The sequence below is a fragment of the Pavona decussata genome, unplaced genomic scaffold (assembly GCF_977016875.1).
Source record: "Pavona decussata unplaced genomic scaffold, jaPavDecu1.1 SCAFFOLD_115, whole genome shotgun sequence".
NCBI lineage: Eukaryota > Metazoa > Cnidaria > Anthozoa > Scleractinia > Agariciidae > Pavona > Pavona decussata.
Genome location: NW_028145529.1, coordinates 931,617 through 947,437, shown reverse-complemented (window position 1 = coordinate 947,437; position 15,821 = coordinate 931,617). Strand labels below are relative to the sequence as shown.

Below are 15,821 nucleotides of genomic sequence, written 5' to 3'. Positions count from 1 at the left end.
CGAGGAAGATAAGAGTTTTGGCGCTCACCTACCAACGCCCACCGGAAGAGGACATTTGTTACCCAAAGTAGAAGAGCAGTAGCGGACCCAGAATGTGTTTTTTTTTTTGGGGGGGGGGGGGGGGTGGGAAATAGCTTTCGATTCTAATTTTTTGCGCTCCCCAATCCTCGGAGCTTTTTACTGATATTGCAATGGTGATAAGCTGGCTGCTCCTGAAGCTACTTGGAAACTTTTGCCATAGTTCACCTTTACAACGAAACGATAGTCAAAGTGTGACGGCGCTAGACTATTGTATGCATTCATTGTTTTATTGGACGGTATAACAAATCCTCTAAATATCAACATGTACATTATCCTCGCTGCTTTAAATATTGATTCTTTTAGTGCTAGATGGGAGAATGATCAGTTATAACGGAAAGGCGTTTAACTTTCTTGTTCATTTTCTATACTTCCTTGATATCTCTGCTTAATAAAGCAGTGTGCGATAATATAAAGAGAATGCTAGACAATACTGCGTCTTAAAGATTTAATTGCCCCCAAGGCGTAAGTAGCCTCTCAGGCAGACCCTGGGCTTGTCACGCATTCCTCTCCTACAACAAACGGGAGGAATGCGAGACGAGCCCACATAGAGTCTGCGTAGAAGGCTCAGGCGTGAGCAGGCTTTGTACAAATTGCAAAGTATGTGACGTTCTCGTCCCCACAGTCGCCTGGTCCTCTTAGCCGCCCCAGGCTGGGCACGAAGACCAGTTGCTCCTTTCCCTCGTGCGAAGGCCCCGCCGGGTAAGAGGGACAGGAGACTCTGGAGACGAAAATGGGTATGTGATTTTACAAGAACCACCAAAAATTCCCAAGTTAAATTTTGGTCGACATATACAAGAGAGTCGCAGATGACATTTGTTCTAATGGTTTGAAGGAGTGTCTAAAAGTTATTGAAAAAACTTCATAATTTTCAGTCATAGAGCCACACAATGTTTAGTTAGAATACGATCATGATATGACTTTATGACATTTGTTTTTTTCTTTCTAAATAATGTGCTGGAAAATAGCTCTGTTGTGCTTGAAAGTAGTCTCTTTTTTAATCGAAATGAATTGTTTTAATAGTTCTTTTTTCTACGTTTCACTTGTAAATAGCAATTTGCTTGGAATATGTTAATAAAGAGATTATTTAATTTTCTTCTTCTTCTTCTTCTTATTATTATTATTTAATATATTTTTTTAAACTAAATTCTCCTAGTCTCTTCACAGCTCTGGCGCTGGCCACTAACAAAATGTAAAACTCCTTTCCGCGCTTTCAAAGGAATATTCACAGGATTATAAACACATAAGGCCAGTTATTTAAACAAGTTTGACTTAGGCCGCGAATAAAGACAATCAGTGGGCCTCCAAATCTGTTATAAGTGTTTTAAAATTAGTAGATAAATAGTTTTCTAGTTTGGGATGCAAGCCTTCTTCGTACCGTCAGCAGCAGACAATGTTTAGATATGATTGGTCGCAAAATTGAAAACGTGGCTTTGTAAGACACCGTCTAAACTGTCTTTCAATAACTGACCCTAACCTATATTTGGTTGTTTGTTTTAGTCGTTGGACATTTTCTGTTTCTCTAGGCTCCCTGTTTTCCTCGAGCTTTCCTGGTGAAAAAGTGAATATTTTTTACTGTTTGCACGAGCGAGATCCTCATTTACCATCTGAAGATGCAATCTAGAATGAATTCTTTTGAGCAGACTACCTCGACAGGTAGATATTTGAATGTCTTACTGATCGCGAGGAAAGTTTCCTACAGGAGATGACCCCTTTCACAGAAGGTCGGCCATCACAGGTAGCTGACAGTCGTTCAGGACATCGTACAAATCGTCTACATTAATGTAGCACCGCTGACTAATGAACGCCAATGCGGCGTCACTTGGGTTCAAAGTCCGCTTGTCAAGGTAACGTATCTCTTTTGGGGTGAGGCCCAGTCTCTCAGCGACATATTTCCACTCTTCTCCGCCTGCAACACAAACAGGCAAGCACTTATTTGCATAATGCTCATAAATCCCGTGTGCAAACTACATGAAATTTACATGTACACGGAATAGGACAAAACAAAAATCTTTTTGAACTTTGCTCTTGTTAATGTAAAGTCGTTAATCGTCTTGCTTTACAGAACGATACAAAAAACGCCAGGAAGGCTTTCGTTGACGGAATATGGTGGATTACCTTGAACTGAACAGCAAGGAACGTTGTGTCTTTCGTTATTGAATAAGGCAGTGTATAAACTTTGAAGATGTTTTCTTTAGTAAATCCATAGTTTCCGATGTTCCTAGTTTCGTTACTTGGGCCGGGGTAGAGGGATAATCACAGGGTGGTGTGTGGGAGGAGAACACACGACCGTTTTCCATGTTAGTAGGATAGCGCTAATTGAACCGAAGTAAAGTGTAAATGGAATATCAATGCGATATTTTACTTTAATTTTTTTGGAAGGAAAGAAGATATTACTTTCTTTAAACAAGTTCTTCCTGCTATCTGTACGTTCAGGTTGAAGTAAATAATTTTTTCCTTCTATCAGTACACGGCGGTTGTTCCAAATAATTGTTTGTGAAAGTCAATACGATCTACACTCTAACACTTACTGCTCAAGTCAATTGTTAGTTCTCTCATCTGGCGAACAGGAATATTCCGAATATCTAGGTTCCCAGGAAGCAAAGGACCTGGAAGGAAAAGCTGTGTGGTTAGATCAGAGAGACGAAACCGCAATGAAAAGCGTAGTATTCTGAAGGGGAAATATTAACACAAGGAAACAAGGCAGCCTGGAGACTGATCACCTACAGTCCAGCGGGCAGACAAGGGCTACGTGTGAACAGTGAGCGTTATTTACCTTTTTTATATTCTAATTCGCTCACCCGCTCAACCGAATATAAAACATTTATCATGTAATAAGCAACCATTTATGGGGCGTGTCAACACGAGCCGTGTACGACCCTCTTTATTATGTCTTCAATATCAAATGAATTACAAACAGTATATTCATAAACAATTTGGCGCAAAATATAAGAAAAACAAAATTACAACTGTATAGCACTAATATAACAATCAAAGCATAAGCTAGAATAATGCAAAAGCAAAACATGACAAGCCAAGACTTGAAAAATAAACCACTTGATAAAATATAGTCATTGGGTATTTAATTTAGAGGGCGAACTGAGTGCGGTCGTATGACTCGAATGAATACAAATCGAGGCCTCAGCATATATATACCCGACGCCCCGCTAATGAAGCATTGAGACAAAGTGTCACAAACACCCAAAAATGAGGTTACGTAACCCATGATAAATACATTTAGTTTTAACTTGTAACTTAACCTCATGCATTTCCGTAGTAATGAATACACAGCACTGTCTTTCTTTCTACGATTTCGTTTCCAGATTTATTCATGCAAATAATCCAGTGTGCTGAGAATATTTTTAACCTCGCGGTGAAAAACGAAATAGGGTGGATGTCTCGAGGGCCTTGCACGACTCTTCCCAGTCCCACTCCGTTTCCACAACAGTTCAGACCTTTTGATATAGTACGTCAGACCAACTCACGTAAAATTGTGGAGTGTGCTATAGTACATACATCCTCTAACAGTCGTCCAGTTTCTGTTAAGTGCCTTACCTCGGATTAAAAAACCAAAACTTGAAAAGTACCGTATTTACTCGAATAAGCGCCGCGGCGCTTATTTAATTGTTCGTGTCTCCTGTGCGGCGCTTATTCGAGGGCGGCGCTTATTTGAGGGCGGCGCTTATTAAAAGGCTCATACCACAAAGCCAAAACATTTCCTTGCTGCAACAGTTACAGGGAAGAGAAAGAGAGAGGTTGGGCTTGTCGTACCGGCGAAGTTTACAGCCTTCACGCAAGAACTGAAGAACGCGAACATTTTGAAGAGAGAACTGAATGAAAGAGCATCAAGATATACTCACTTCGAACTGAAAAACATCACTATTGATGAAAATTAATTTCCATTGCTGGCTTAGAACCGCATTGCAGCGATTGCAGTGTATTTTTATCATTTTATGGAAATACTCAAATAAGCGCCGCACCGGAGCTGCGGCGCTTATTCGAGGGCGGCGCTTATTAACCATTCCGCTCCATGTGCGGCGCTTAATCGAGGGCGGCGCTTATTCGGGGGCGGCGCTTATTCGAGTAAATACGGTACCTAACATAGACGAATTGAATTTTTGACCACTGCGACTAGCACAAGGATGTTTGAGGCAAGAGATAGAACACATTAGGGTAAAAAAGAAAGAAAAAAACAAGAACGAATAACCTAGACAGGTACAACGTGCATGCGAGGATGCATTAAGGAATTCCAAGCTTACCAGTAGTCCCAGCTGGTGTAATTTCCCTCAAGTGTTTGACCACATCAAGCCTGTTTGAATGTTTTGCCTTCATTGTCAGGCAGCGGATCAATCTCTTTGTCCTAGGCTCCGGATGCTCCAAGGAGGCTTGGTTCAACGGCAGACTCTGTTCCAGGTGACGAACGACCTCCCTTGGATCACATGACGGCGACAACAGCGACTCCAACACCTTGCCGGATAGACTCAAGGATTTGTCTTCATTTGCTGTAAAATAGAAGATGAAGACACCTTTTGCTTGAGGTCGCCTTCTTTGTACTGTATAACGTTTTGCCCTGGCATAACGTAACATACTGGGCCCAGTTGTTCAAGGCCCGATAAAGCTAATCCTGGATTAACGAGAATTTTAATTACTAAACAATAAAGCTTTCTGTTCCTCAGTTTGACTTTTCTTTACCCTTGGCTTAAAATTAGATTTTAAAAACATTTTTAACGAGCGAGCTGAAAACCTCAGTTAACGTTTAATGGTGGATTAACGTTAATCGGCTTTCGAACAAGTGGCCGCAGTAAAACACATGCATGCATGGCCTGGTATGGAAAACGTGTTTTACCTCAGAAGAAAAATTCAAGTTAGAGGCAATAACACTGCGTGATGGCGAAATAAATAACAATGGAAAGATAAGGGGCCAGATTACACTATTATAGGTAAATTTGTAAAAAGTAAACAAACAAACCAAACTATCAAGGACTTCGCAGAGAAGGAAACCTTGGACTACTCCTGTCAGGTTGACAAATCATGTTTCAATTGCTCAATTTTTGTCAGAACGCGGCCAACTATGCCCATGTGATACCTAAATGTCAGATAAATGTGATTTCTTCAGTGCGAAACGCCCAACTGACGAATTTTTACAAAGATTATTGGATTGATCTCTTGATCAATTTAAGAGGAAATACTAAAGAAACAGAAATATTACCTTCACTAGAAGGCAAAAGTCTTCCATCTCGTTCATCCTTCTCAATCTGTGATAAATAACCAAGACAACAAAATAAAAAGCTGGTTTTTTTTTTACGTAGAAAAGTAGTCATTCTACAATTATCAAAACATCCTTGGGTAATTCTACTGAGATTGGCAAAATGACCGACAATAAGTAAAAGCAATGATTTAGATAAACATATACAAGCAAAAACTAACGAAAGAAAAGTCCTACGTTTCGGCGACATCTTAGCGCCATTGTCAAGGGAAACTCTATTTGCGCTAAGGTCTTTGTCTAACTTATGCAAATAAGTGACTCTGAACTCTCAGTACTCTTGCAATCGCATATTTAATTTTAGTTTCCCTTGACAATGGCGCTAAGATGTCGCCGAAACGTAGGACTTTTCTTTCGTTAGTTTTTGCCTGAATAAGTAAAAGAATCTGTAATTACGCGTTAGTTTGAGATCAGTAAAGTTTGAGTGTAACCTCAACACCGTTGCCTAAGTGAGAAATTTCAAGGAGCCCACAAGGCCAAACTGGGCCGAAAACTTAGGAGCCCAACATGTGAAGTGTTGGGTGCTGCTACAAAAAAAGCCCAGAGTATTTTCTTCGGTTCCCCAGGCTACCGGGCTCCTGTAAGGCAACAGCCTTGAACCTACAATAGGCTCTTTAGCTTCAAAAGGGATAGCTTAACCAGTGGCATCCGTAGGATACTATATAGACACACATATATGTATATACGAGATAGAAGGTAGCGGTTATACTGCCCTTCATCATCGTCAACTCATTGAAGTGACTGAACAACAGATCGTCTGGCGTCAGTAACATCTCAATGAAAACATTCTGTTAAGACTATACTTTCACAGCAAATTTTCCAGCCTTGAGGAAATACTGGAGATAACAAGACTCCTCAACCTACAAAATGTTGCGCTACTCACCGGAGAGCCGACACTGACCACATGACCGGTCCCTAAACCAGCGAATACACGAATGTACTAATGCTTCAAGATTAGCCGGTCTTGAACGGCAAATGATTTGACTATTTGACGTTGTATTCTATATGTTTTGAAGGTAGCTTTTCTTTGCTTTTGAATGAGTTCACTAGTGAATATTGTACCAGTAATTCATTGCTTTTCGAAAGTTCTACTAAACTAATTATATTATTCCAGCGAACTATTCAATAAAGTTTTAAATGAAGTGTGTTTATTTACCGGCTCATCCGGGAATGCAAACCAAGCTGCAAACTGGTTGACATGTACTTTGTTTTTCAATGCAGTAGCCGACCTTGTGCAAATAATGAAATGATTGGCACTGCGCAGCTCAGACTCGGACCAGAAGTGCATGCATTCGTCTCTCTGACAACTCTGTTTGTGGTGGGTGCGGCAATAGTTCACTACTCTTCTTTGGCAACAGACCGGGCAAATGACGCACAGTTCATACCTCATGTTCCTCAACCAACAGAACTCCTTGCGCATGCATTCAAGCATTAAACCCAGCTGTCTATACACAGTTCGAGCACAGGACACTTCAAACGCATCGGCAGAGGTGTTCAGACCTTCCGCTAATTCAGGACTGACATTTCCTCCGTGAACAACAACCTCAATGGATGAGGAATGACAAAAAAGAACAACAGAGCAGTCATCGTCTCCAGAAGTGTAAAACCTGGCAAAATTTCGATACAACTGAGGGTCAACTGCGCTCCAAAATTCATCTCTGCCCCATTGAAAGAACTGCAAGATGAATCGAGGAAACAAGCCTAGAGGAACTTGCCCAGATTCAAACTTAACGAAAAGAGAAGGAAGTTGTGCTGAGGTAACCAACTTGATGATGTCTTGCGGTGGATGCGACATCAACATGGACGGCACCAGGTACTGGTTGCTGCATGAGGCATCTGATGAAGGCCAAGGACACAGCAAGCTGAATTTCTCCATGATTGCAATGAGGCTTTCAGAGGTTTCTTGCTGGTCTAACAAAGGACCCCAAACATGTCGCAATAGCGTTTCTTCCAGGATTCCCGTTGTCTCAAGTTTATGCCACAGTTCTGTGAACTCTTTCTCTTGGTAGTCATAAGGCTTCACTGTAATGACTTTCTTGAACACATCAATTAACCACTGAGGGTCCAAGACAACCAATTTCTTCAATTCAGGTGTGTCATCAAAATGTATCAAAATTCTCTGATCATGCAACAAGTTAAGCAATGTCACAAACTCTTGCTCGTCATCAATTTTGCACACTTCAGATGCGATTTGTCTTGCTCGTTCAACATAAATCCACTTATGACCCGCCTCCCGAGTGATTTGGAGCGCCTTCTCATATTTCATCCACCTGACTGGAATGACCTCTTTCATCTGCGGTAGCTCCTTAGCAACAGCAAGTACTGTTTCTCGGAGGCGTGTAACTTCCGAACACTCCGATTCAAGGCCTGATTTAGTGTTATCCATCACAAACACATCACCGTACAACTGCGCTCTGTGCGCTTTGGTCTGTAAAGAACCATAAACCTCACGAGCTAGTACAAAAGGATCCACTCCACCAAAAGGTATATCCGCATGCGTACAGACTAGGAACACAGGAGGAAGTTTCTCTGGCAGCAACTTTGATTTTGATCTTGAATGTACAGGGTGGTTCTCATCTTGACTGGCGAGAGCAGCAATGGAACTCATCCAACAATCAAGATACTTTAGGTTAGTTTTCGTGTCAAAGCTGTCTTCAATTTGCTTGAATATCCCCTGCTTCATAACAGGTTTGGCTCTTTCGTGAGGATCTCGGCTGAGGTCGTAAACCAACAAATACATTGCTCTTGAGGTAAGAAATAGCGGATGCGTTACATAGTACACTGATTGTCCGCCAAAATCCCATAGAACGGAATAAATATCTTCTTCTTTCACTTGGTCGACTTCCTGCAGTAACTTTGTAATCAGGGTTTCTATCTCATCTGGTATCTTTGCTGAGGGGAGAGGGTGAACGTTTTCGTTCTTCTCTGTAGGATGAGCAACGGTGTCGGAATCTGGAACTCTGGACAACTGAACAGATTCTGTGTCATTTCCTGACGTCTCATTTAGCACAGCTTCTTTGACATCTGAAGGAAATTCAGCTAAGACATGACTACTTGCACTAGACTCGTCTAAAGAGGCCTCATTAAACTCACTGCTAACATTGACACTTGGAGCGACTGTGTCAACCAGGGGAATGTTTTCAATCTGCACAGACTCGGCGGCCCTTTCCTCAAGAATGCATTTGTCCTCCTTCAAATGTTCGACGACCAATCGAGCCGCATGATGCTCATAAGAAATTGCGTCTTCAAAATTTGATACTTGATCCTTCTCTCCCGCCTTCCAGACCTCAGTGGTTACTTGGAAGTACGAGGGATCAACATCTACCCCCACAGTGCTGTCTTCGTCTGGGTTGAAGGGATTCCCCCTCAGTGATTTCTTCAGGCTGGTTTTTCCAGAGCGATCCTGTCCAATCAACATAACTGGAACCCTCTTCACACAAGTCTTTCCTTCAGTAAGGGCTTTGTTGTAGGCTTCCAAGGCCAAACGGCCACGCAAATTGATCTCTGGAGGAGCCACTGCAAAGAAAAATATTTCAAACGTTTGAGAGACAGAAAGGGAAAAATGAAAAATAATTGAACAATACAATAACAAACAACAACAAAAAAAGTTAAACATAAAAACATAAAAAAAGAGTGCCATTGTATTACATTTTATGTTGAATGATCCCGAGCTGGGGAAACAGGTTAAGCTGGTGCACGCCATTGATCAAATATGAATGTTGACGTTTTGTCAAGGAAACTGAGATTCAGCGGGACATTTAACGAAAGGGTCTTTTTGTAAACATTCATGATCACACAGTAGACCTGCACCCTGCAAAAACTCTATTTTCACTGGACCCTGATAACCTGCAGCTGTATTGTTTTTTTAGGGTTGGGAGCATTGTTCTGTTGTTCATTCTTTTGTCCTCTTGACCAACCATGTAAGACATTGCAAATGGTGTAGGTCGCCCTTGATCACAACCTTGCACTACAGGCGTAAGAATTGGTGGCCATCACGTGACCCACAATCAGTAACGTAAGTATACAAATAACCAAGCCAAACTACGGCTACACTGTGAACAGTAGGATTGTCATTAACTTAACTTGAATTGACACGACAATAAAGCTTTTTAAAACTTTACTACTAGCAGTGCTAAGGAAAACTTTGAAAACTGAACAATTACTACTTTGTAATGTCATCTCAAATACAATCATGAAACCCACTGGTTCGCAACACAGCTTGCAAAATCAGAAACGGGTTTTTTTCCTTATACATCACCACAAGTCATAGCTCAAAGATGGATTCAACTGCATGTAAGTCCATCATTTTGAAAACTTGATCAAATTGTCAATGTCTATTGGTTGAATAATTATGTTGGAAGTACAGAAAGGCACTCATTAAAGTGATAATGAGAACTGTATAGAAACACATACAGATTTTAAACATGCCCTTGTTGGCAATAGTTTGCTTGTTGAGAGAAAATCACTGGTGAAATTTGGCACTGCAGTGACACCAAGTGATCTTTATTAATAATCAATTTTAATATAATGTTATAATAAATGACCTGTATAAGTATTGCCATCACCTAAAAGATGACTGATAAAACTCAGATACCCTGTAGGACCAAAACATTAATATTAATATGATTCATCTGAAGACACTTTCACACCTTGTTCACGTTCTTGATCATCAGCCAGATGTAGGACCTCATCCCTAAAGTAAAAGAATAAGATTTGTTTTAGTAATGATGATGAAAAGCTCTATTTATTCAAGTAACATCAGTCAGTATTTAAAAGCCTGCGAGCAAGCTCTCTATTACAGTCAGCCGTGAGAGGATTATAGCATGAGCTGTGAGCTAAGTGAGTCACAAAAGACTTGCTGTCCCCACCTTAATCCTCTCGTGGACCTAGCCTAAGTATCAAATAAAGCACTGTTCTCCCAGATGACCCCGATTACATGTAACTAAAACTACAAATTCAAAGCTCCACATGCACAAAACCAAGAGTTACTTATAGCTACGACAGATAACAATATACCTAAAAAGTAAATTTGACTCCATAATTCAGGGAAAATTATTTTGCTTTGAATGGTGGAGTTTAGATATGAAACTACATAGCTAAACATACATGCACAGTGGGAAATATATATCAGAAAGAAAGGCAAATAAACTTCAAAACTTCAAATACACGTGTTAATTACAATTTAAGAAGTAAAATTAAACAGACTAACAAATCATGTCCTTTAATTGTCTCTTAAATGACTTCAGGGAATCTGAAGATCTAATTTCTCATGGAAAAGAATTCCCAAGTTGAATTGTCAGGTCAGGTTCACGGCAGTTTCCAGTTCTTCCCAGCAATTACAATTAGATAAATTATTACTACAGCTCTTTATCAGCCAAATACTACAATAATGGTGTCAAGCAAATGCCTAAACATTGGTAAACAAGTTATGGTCATTTTTAATAAAATAAGTTACCATAGAAACAGCATAACCTGTTAAAAACTCCCCTAGTTTTAGCTTAAAGTGGTTACAGCTAAGAAATGACCACATTTTTTGTTACGGAACTATGATCAGCATGTTAAGATAATTTTTTGCAAAGTTTTACAAAAAAATGTACTGGGATGGGTTCACAGCCACCTCTAACAAAATTAATTTATTTAAGGTGACTAAAAGGTTTAGGTGGTTTTTGAGTTATAACTATCAACAAACAACGACAGAAAAAACTACACTAATTAACAATAAAACCGAACTAACACAACTTATACACTGTAGTTTCACTTGCTCTATTTTGACTTAATAAATATAATTATGGTTAACACAAACTAATTATTGACAGGATACTTGAAATTCAAAACCAGCCCCGCGAACTCAAACTAGTTTTGGTTTCCCTTGGGAGCTGTCAAGTTAGCATGGTTCTATTGAGCATGTAGTTTAATGGCCTTAGCTCCCACAACTCTCAGACTGTAGCTCAGTGGTAGAGCATCCAAACAAGTACTTAGAAGATCATGGGTTTGACTCGTGTTGGGAGAACTTGGATTTTGTACAAATACGTATTTCCGAGTATGCCTGTGTCAATGGCCAAAAAGATACATCTGTCAACTATGATAAACTTATTTAACCACTTGTCAACATTCTGTATGGAATCAGCTTTGTTTTGGGATTTGCCAGTTTTCTTTTTTTTTCTTTTGTTGGAACTATTTTTTGTGATTCAATCTTTGTTTGCCACTCCCAGATCTTGTTGGCAAATTTGAAGATGTACACCTGTACAAACAAGGAATATAAACAATTTCTTTGTTTTCCTATACTTTTAAATACATACTTTATAGGTCATTATACCAAGGAAAATGCTGCTGAAGTATGCATGTATGCAGAGTATTTTTTTGATGTGACGCTGACAGCAATTTGTGTCACGTAAGTATTAAAAATAGGTCTTTTACACTCTTCCAGTTGGCCTGGAGAATATATATGTACATGTAAATATCTAAAAGTGTCAAACTCAATTGGGAATTTCAGTGAAATCCATGAGGTGGCTCTTCTATCCACTGTTTCCAGGTCCACTTGAAATTTGAAAATGTTGGTTTTTGTGGAGGGAGGAAAACTGGAGAACTCGGAGAAAAACCCTCAGAGAAGGGACGAGAACCAAGAACAAACTCAACCCACATATGATGCTGAGTCCAGGAATTGAACCCGGGCCACATTGATGGGAGGCAAGTACTCTCCCACTGTGCTTTAAGTTTAGGTTTGGTTTGAAATTTTGCAAATGAGCAGGTTAATTCTTATTATGTTTCCCTTGTTCAAGTCTAATAGAAAACAATTGAAATGGAAAACAAGAACCAAATATATTAACTATTATATAAGAAAGATATACATTAAAAATGGCTGGGTATGTTAGTATTCTTATGTTTGGCAGGGCTTATTAAAACGGTTAGTCTTCCATACAGGGAAGATTTCATTTAGCATTTACGTGAGCCCCACAACACTGTACTTTTCTTGTTTAAAAGGCGTGTGTAAAACATAATTGAAATCACAAGGAAAACGAAAAAAACAAACATGGTTGGCGACAAATATGGAGAAACAGCATGTCACAGCCAGGGTGAGAACCAGTTAAAATCTACATGTAGACCTAAAAATAGAAGAGCTGCAACATTTGTGGGAAAGGGGGGGGGGGGGGGATACAGCATTCCAGAAAAGCCCTGGAAGGCAAGGTGTCAATAAAGAATGAAGAATTAATTTCAAGGGTTTTTCACCAGAGATCAGTCAGACTAGTAATGATTGTACCAGCCCCACCTCCTTACCCAAGTCTTTTAAAACTAACATCTACTGACAACAGCCATACAAATTTACACTGTACCTGCTCTCTCCACACGATGTTTCTTGCAGTTCACTTTCATCCAAAACTGTCCTCATCAATTTCTTGAATTCTCTGATAAGATTCTCATTTTTCTGTTTGTCATCTTTGCTCCCTTCTGCTACGTTGGAGATAAGATTTGCACAAAGTTCCTGTGCTAACAACAGAAGTTCTCTAATGCTTGCTAGTCGGTATGTGTGTGCAGTAATGATAACTGGAAATCTCTCACATAAGTTTCCACACTGGGATTGTTCTTTACACAGTGTCAAAGCTTTGTCGAGCAAAGAAACAATTTCAGATGTTATTTTGGCATACTCATTAGATGCACAAGGCCTTTTGAGTCTCTCACTCATCAAAACCTTGGCAAGATAGAGATATGACTGAAGCTTACGCTTAAAACCAGCACCTCGCTCCTCACGTATCAATAAAGATCTTTGATGGAACTCAACAGCATTTTTCAAGTGTCCTTTCTCATGATAAATGCATCCTAACTCGAAGCATGAGTCACTAATAAAGCTTCCCGTTGTAATGTCCCCTGTGTTTTCTTCCATCTCTTTCAGTGCTCTGCTCTGTGTTTCAAAGGCTTTATCCATGATATGTTGTCTCCGGTACACATATCCCAGCCAGTGGTAGCAAATAGCAGTTGACATGTTTCCCTTTCCAACCATAATCTGGTTGCATTCCAGAGCTTCTTGAAATGATGTCAAAGCTTCTTGAAAGCTTTCCATGTGACAGTGCACGACACCCATCTGAAAGTGGCACTTGCCTGTAAGGGAAGGTTTGCTGAATGCCCTAAATCCCATAAGAGCATTTTCCAAGGCATTTCTAGCTCCGGAATAGTTTCCTTGGGCAAAAAGGAACATGCCGTAATCAAAAAAGGTTTCAAATGTCTTCTCCTTCATTCCAAGAAGACTTTGCAGTTCTAAAACAAGTCTGCACATTTCTTCGTAGAATTGTGGATTTGTATTTTGTTTGCGGTGTTCTAAGACAAGTTTCAATGAATCTGTAAACTGGACTTTTCTCTCTCTAGAAGCAGTGACATGATTAAGACAGTCAACTTTGGCAGACTCAATCATACCCTGCAATGAAATATGTAAAGCCAAGAATATCATCAATCACAAGCTATTGTAAAAGATAACACACAAGGGGACTAGTTGAAGGGACTTGTTGCGTAATGGACTATGTGTAGTATGCTGTAGTGTTTAAACAATGAAACAAGTCATCCATTGCAATAGCAAAATTTAGGGCACCTTAAAAGAATAGACACAGAAACATAGATATCAAAAAGAAGTGGTTCCAAACAATGAAACCAAAATTCATAAATTAACCGTTAAACATTGAAATGAGTCAGCTCAATAAAACTACATATTGTTCATTGACAAGATTACTGATCAGTATTTGTTATTTGCAATTTCAATCACTTCTTTTCCAAGTCAAATATTGCTGATACACCAAACCAAAAATGCCATCTATTCAATCAAGATGTTTACTACAGACACACACAAGATTTACTTGTACATATATATTCTCCAGGCCAACTGGAAGAGTGTAAAAGACCTAATTTTGAAATAGGACAGATTTACAGTAGATGATCATGTGACAAAAACCAGAAGTCAGTGCTTGAGGCTCTAATTTAATTTAATGCTGCTTGATGATTTGTTCATTTTCATTTTGTTTCAGGGACTTGCCCATGAACAGTTTACAGAAGGCTGATGAAACATAATTTGAGGATTTATTCAGGAGAGATGTCCTGGGGACTTGTCCAAACAATTCAAATCAGTTTGAATTCAAATTAATAGAAGCAGGACTAGATTTTTTGATGAAAATGGCTTGCTCACATGAAGGTATATAGGGATTTGCTAATAGTCTCATCATTTGCACTGATCTTAGAGAATTCAACTCTTCCTCAACAGTTTACAAAAGCCCATTGGACTTTGTACATGTAAGCTGTACAATTTGGTGGTGTTTTAAGCCTGGGCTAACTGTAAATATTATACAATTTAGAGTGCAATTGCACTCTAAATATTGTATTACAGTACACTTAGTCCAGTGAGTATTATATAAATAACTAACAAACTTCTTGCATACCGATTGGCTTGTAACCATTGCCTAGTAGTGTCCAGACAATAATTATGATACCAACATGTAAATCAAAGGAAGGTAAATGTATGGAAAAATAAAACCAAACACAACTTTACAAGACTTGTGGTTGACTGATGGCTCTAATACTCACTCGGTCACATGCACTTTTCTCAATGTTAATACCTGTTGTATTTTTGCAACATTATTGTAAAAAAAAAAAAAAAAAAAAAAAAAAAAAAAAAAAAAAAAAACAATGGCAGTTTTCTATAGTGTATGTGAGTTCTTATAAACATTAAATTACGCCCATAAAATGTTAACAACTTGTTGGTGAAACCACTCGCCAAATTGAACATTCTAAATCTAAATCTAAATGTCGTTATCCCGGCAAAGTTGTGGGACATCACGCCAACTCATGATGTCATTTTCTGGTCTATTGGAGTAAGCTTATATGTTGTGGTTTAAATTTGTTTTGGTTTTAAAACTTTCAAACCAGTTTAATTTTTATTTTCCTTTGTGTAACATTCATTACCATAAGTGATAATGCTGCATTAAATCCAAGACAAAGGGAAATAAAAATCAAACTGGTTTGAAAATTCTTAAACCAAAAAAATTTTGAACCACAACATACACACCATAGAAAAGTACCGTCGATTTGTTAAAATATTAAACGGCTAAATTTAATAATCAGTGACTTAATCGTTCCCTTACCAGACCTCCGTTTGTTTTCAACCAAGATCTAAGATTGTCATCTAAATGTTTAGCTACTGATTTCACTATTGCCTCCACTGCTTGCAAGCCCAAGCCGTCCTTTTGCTCACAATATGCAGCAAACGTAGCGCCAAAGGCTAAGAATGCACCGACTGTACCAATGTTCTGCTTTTCTATGAAGATGATGTCTCCCATTTCAGTAACCAATGATGGAAGCCTATCAAGTGATACACGGAAACTCTTTTCATAGCCTTCATCGGAAAATAATTCAGCATGCTTTTGAATTACATGGTCAGCTGCAGCGGTACTGAGAACTGCTTTGAATTTGCGATTAAATTCTGAGGTTACTTCATCACCAAGAA

General features: G+C 39.1%; 1 protein-coding gene across 1 annotated transcript; it reads right to left on the bottom strand.

Moving 5' to 3' along the window:
• Positions 1 to 148: 148 nt before the first annotated feature.
• Positions 149 to 13,448, bottom strand: LOC146469915 (uncharacterized). The gene is made up of 7 exons (XM_085122755.1): positions 12,673 to 13,448; positions 9,991 to 10,034; positions 6,498 to 8,857; positions 5,288 to 5,333; positions 4,338 to 4,580; positions 2,610 to 2,687; positions 149 to 1,987 (listed from the first exon to the last, which is right to left on the bottom strand). The coding sequence occupies exons 1-7, from the start codon at positions 13,416 to 13,418 to the stop codon at positions 1,794 to 1,796; spliced, it is 3,711 nt and encodes a 1,236-aa protein (XP_084978881.1). The 5' UTR covers positions 13,419 to 13,448; the 3' UTR covers positions 149 to 1,793.
• Between the last annotated feature and the right edge of the window lie 2,373 nt (positions 13,449 to 15,821).

Excerpts from the sequence above, each read along its gene's own strand:
- LOC146469915 (XM_085122755.1), bottom strand. The coding sequence starts at position 13,418 with ATGGGTGTCGTGCACTGTCACATGGAAAGCTTTCAAGAAGCTTTGACA. Across the intron at positions 8,858-9,990 it reads TGATCAAGAACGTGAACAAG|TGGCTCCTCCAGAGATCAAT; the intron begins GTGTGAAAGTGT and ends TTTTCTTTGCAG. Across the intron at positions 1,988-2,609 it reads ACTAACAATTGACTTGAGCA|GCGGAGAAGAGTGGAAATAT; the intron begins GTAAGTGTTAGA and ends TTTGTGTTGCAG.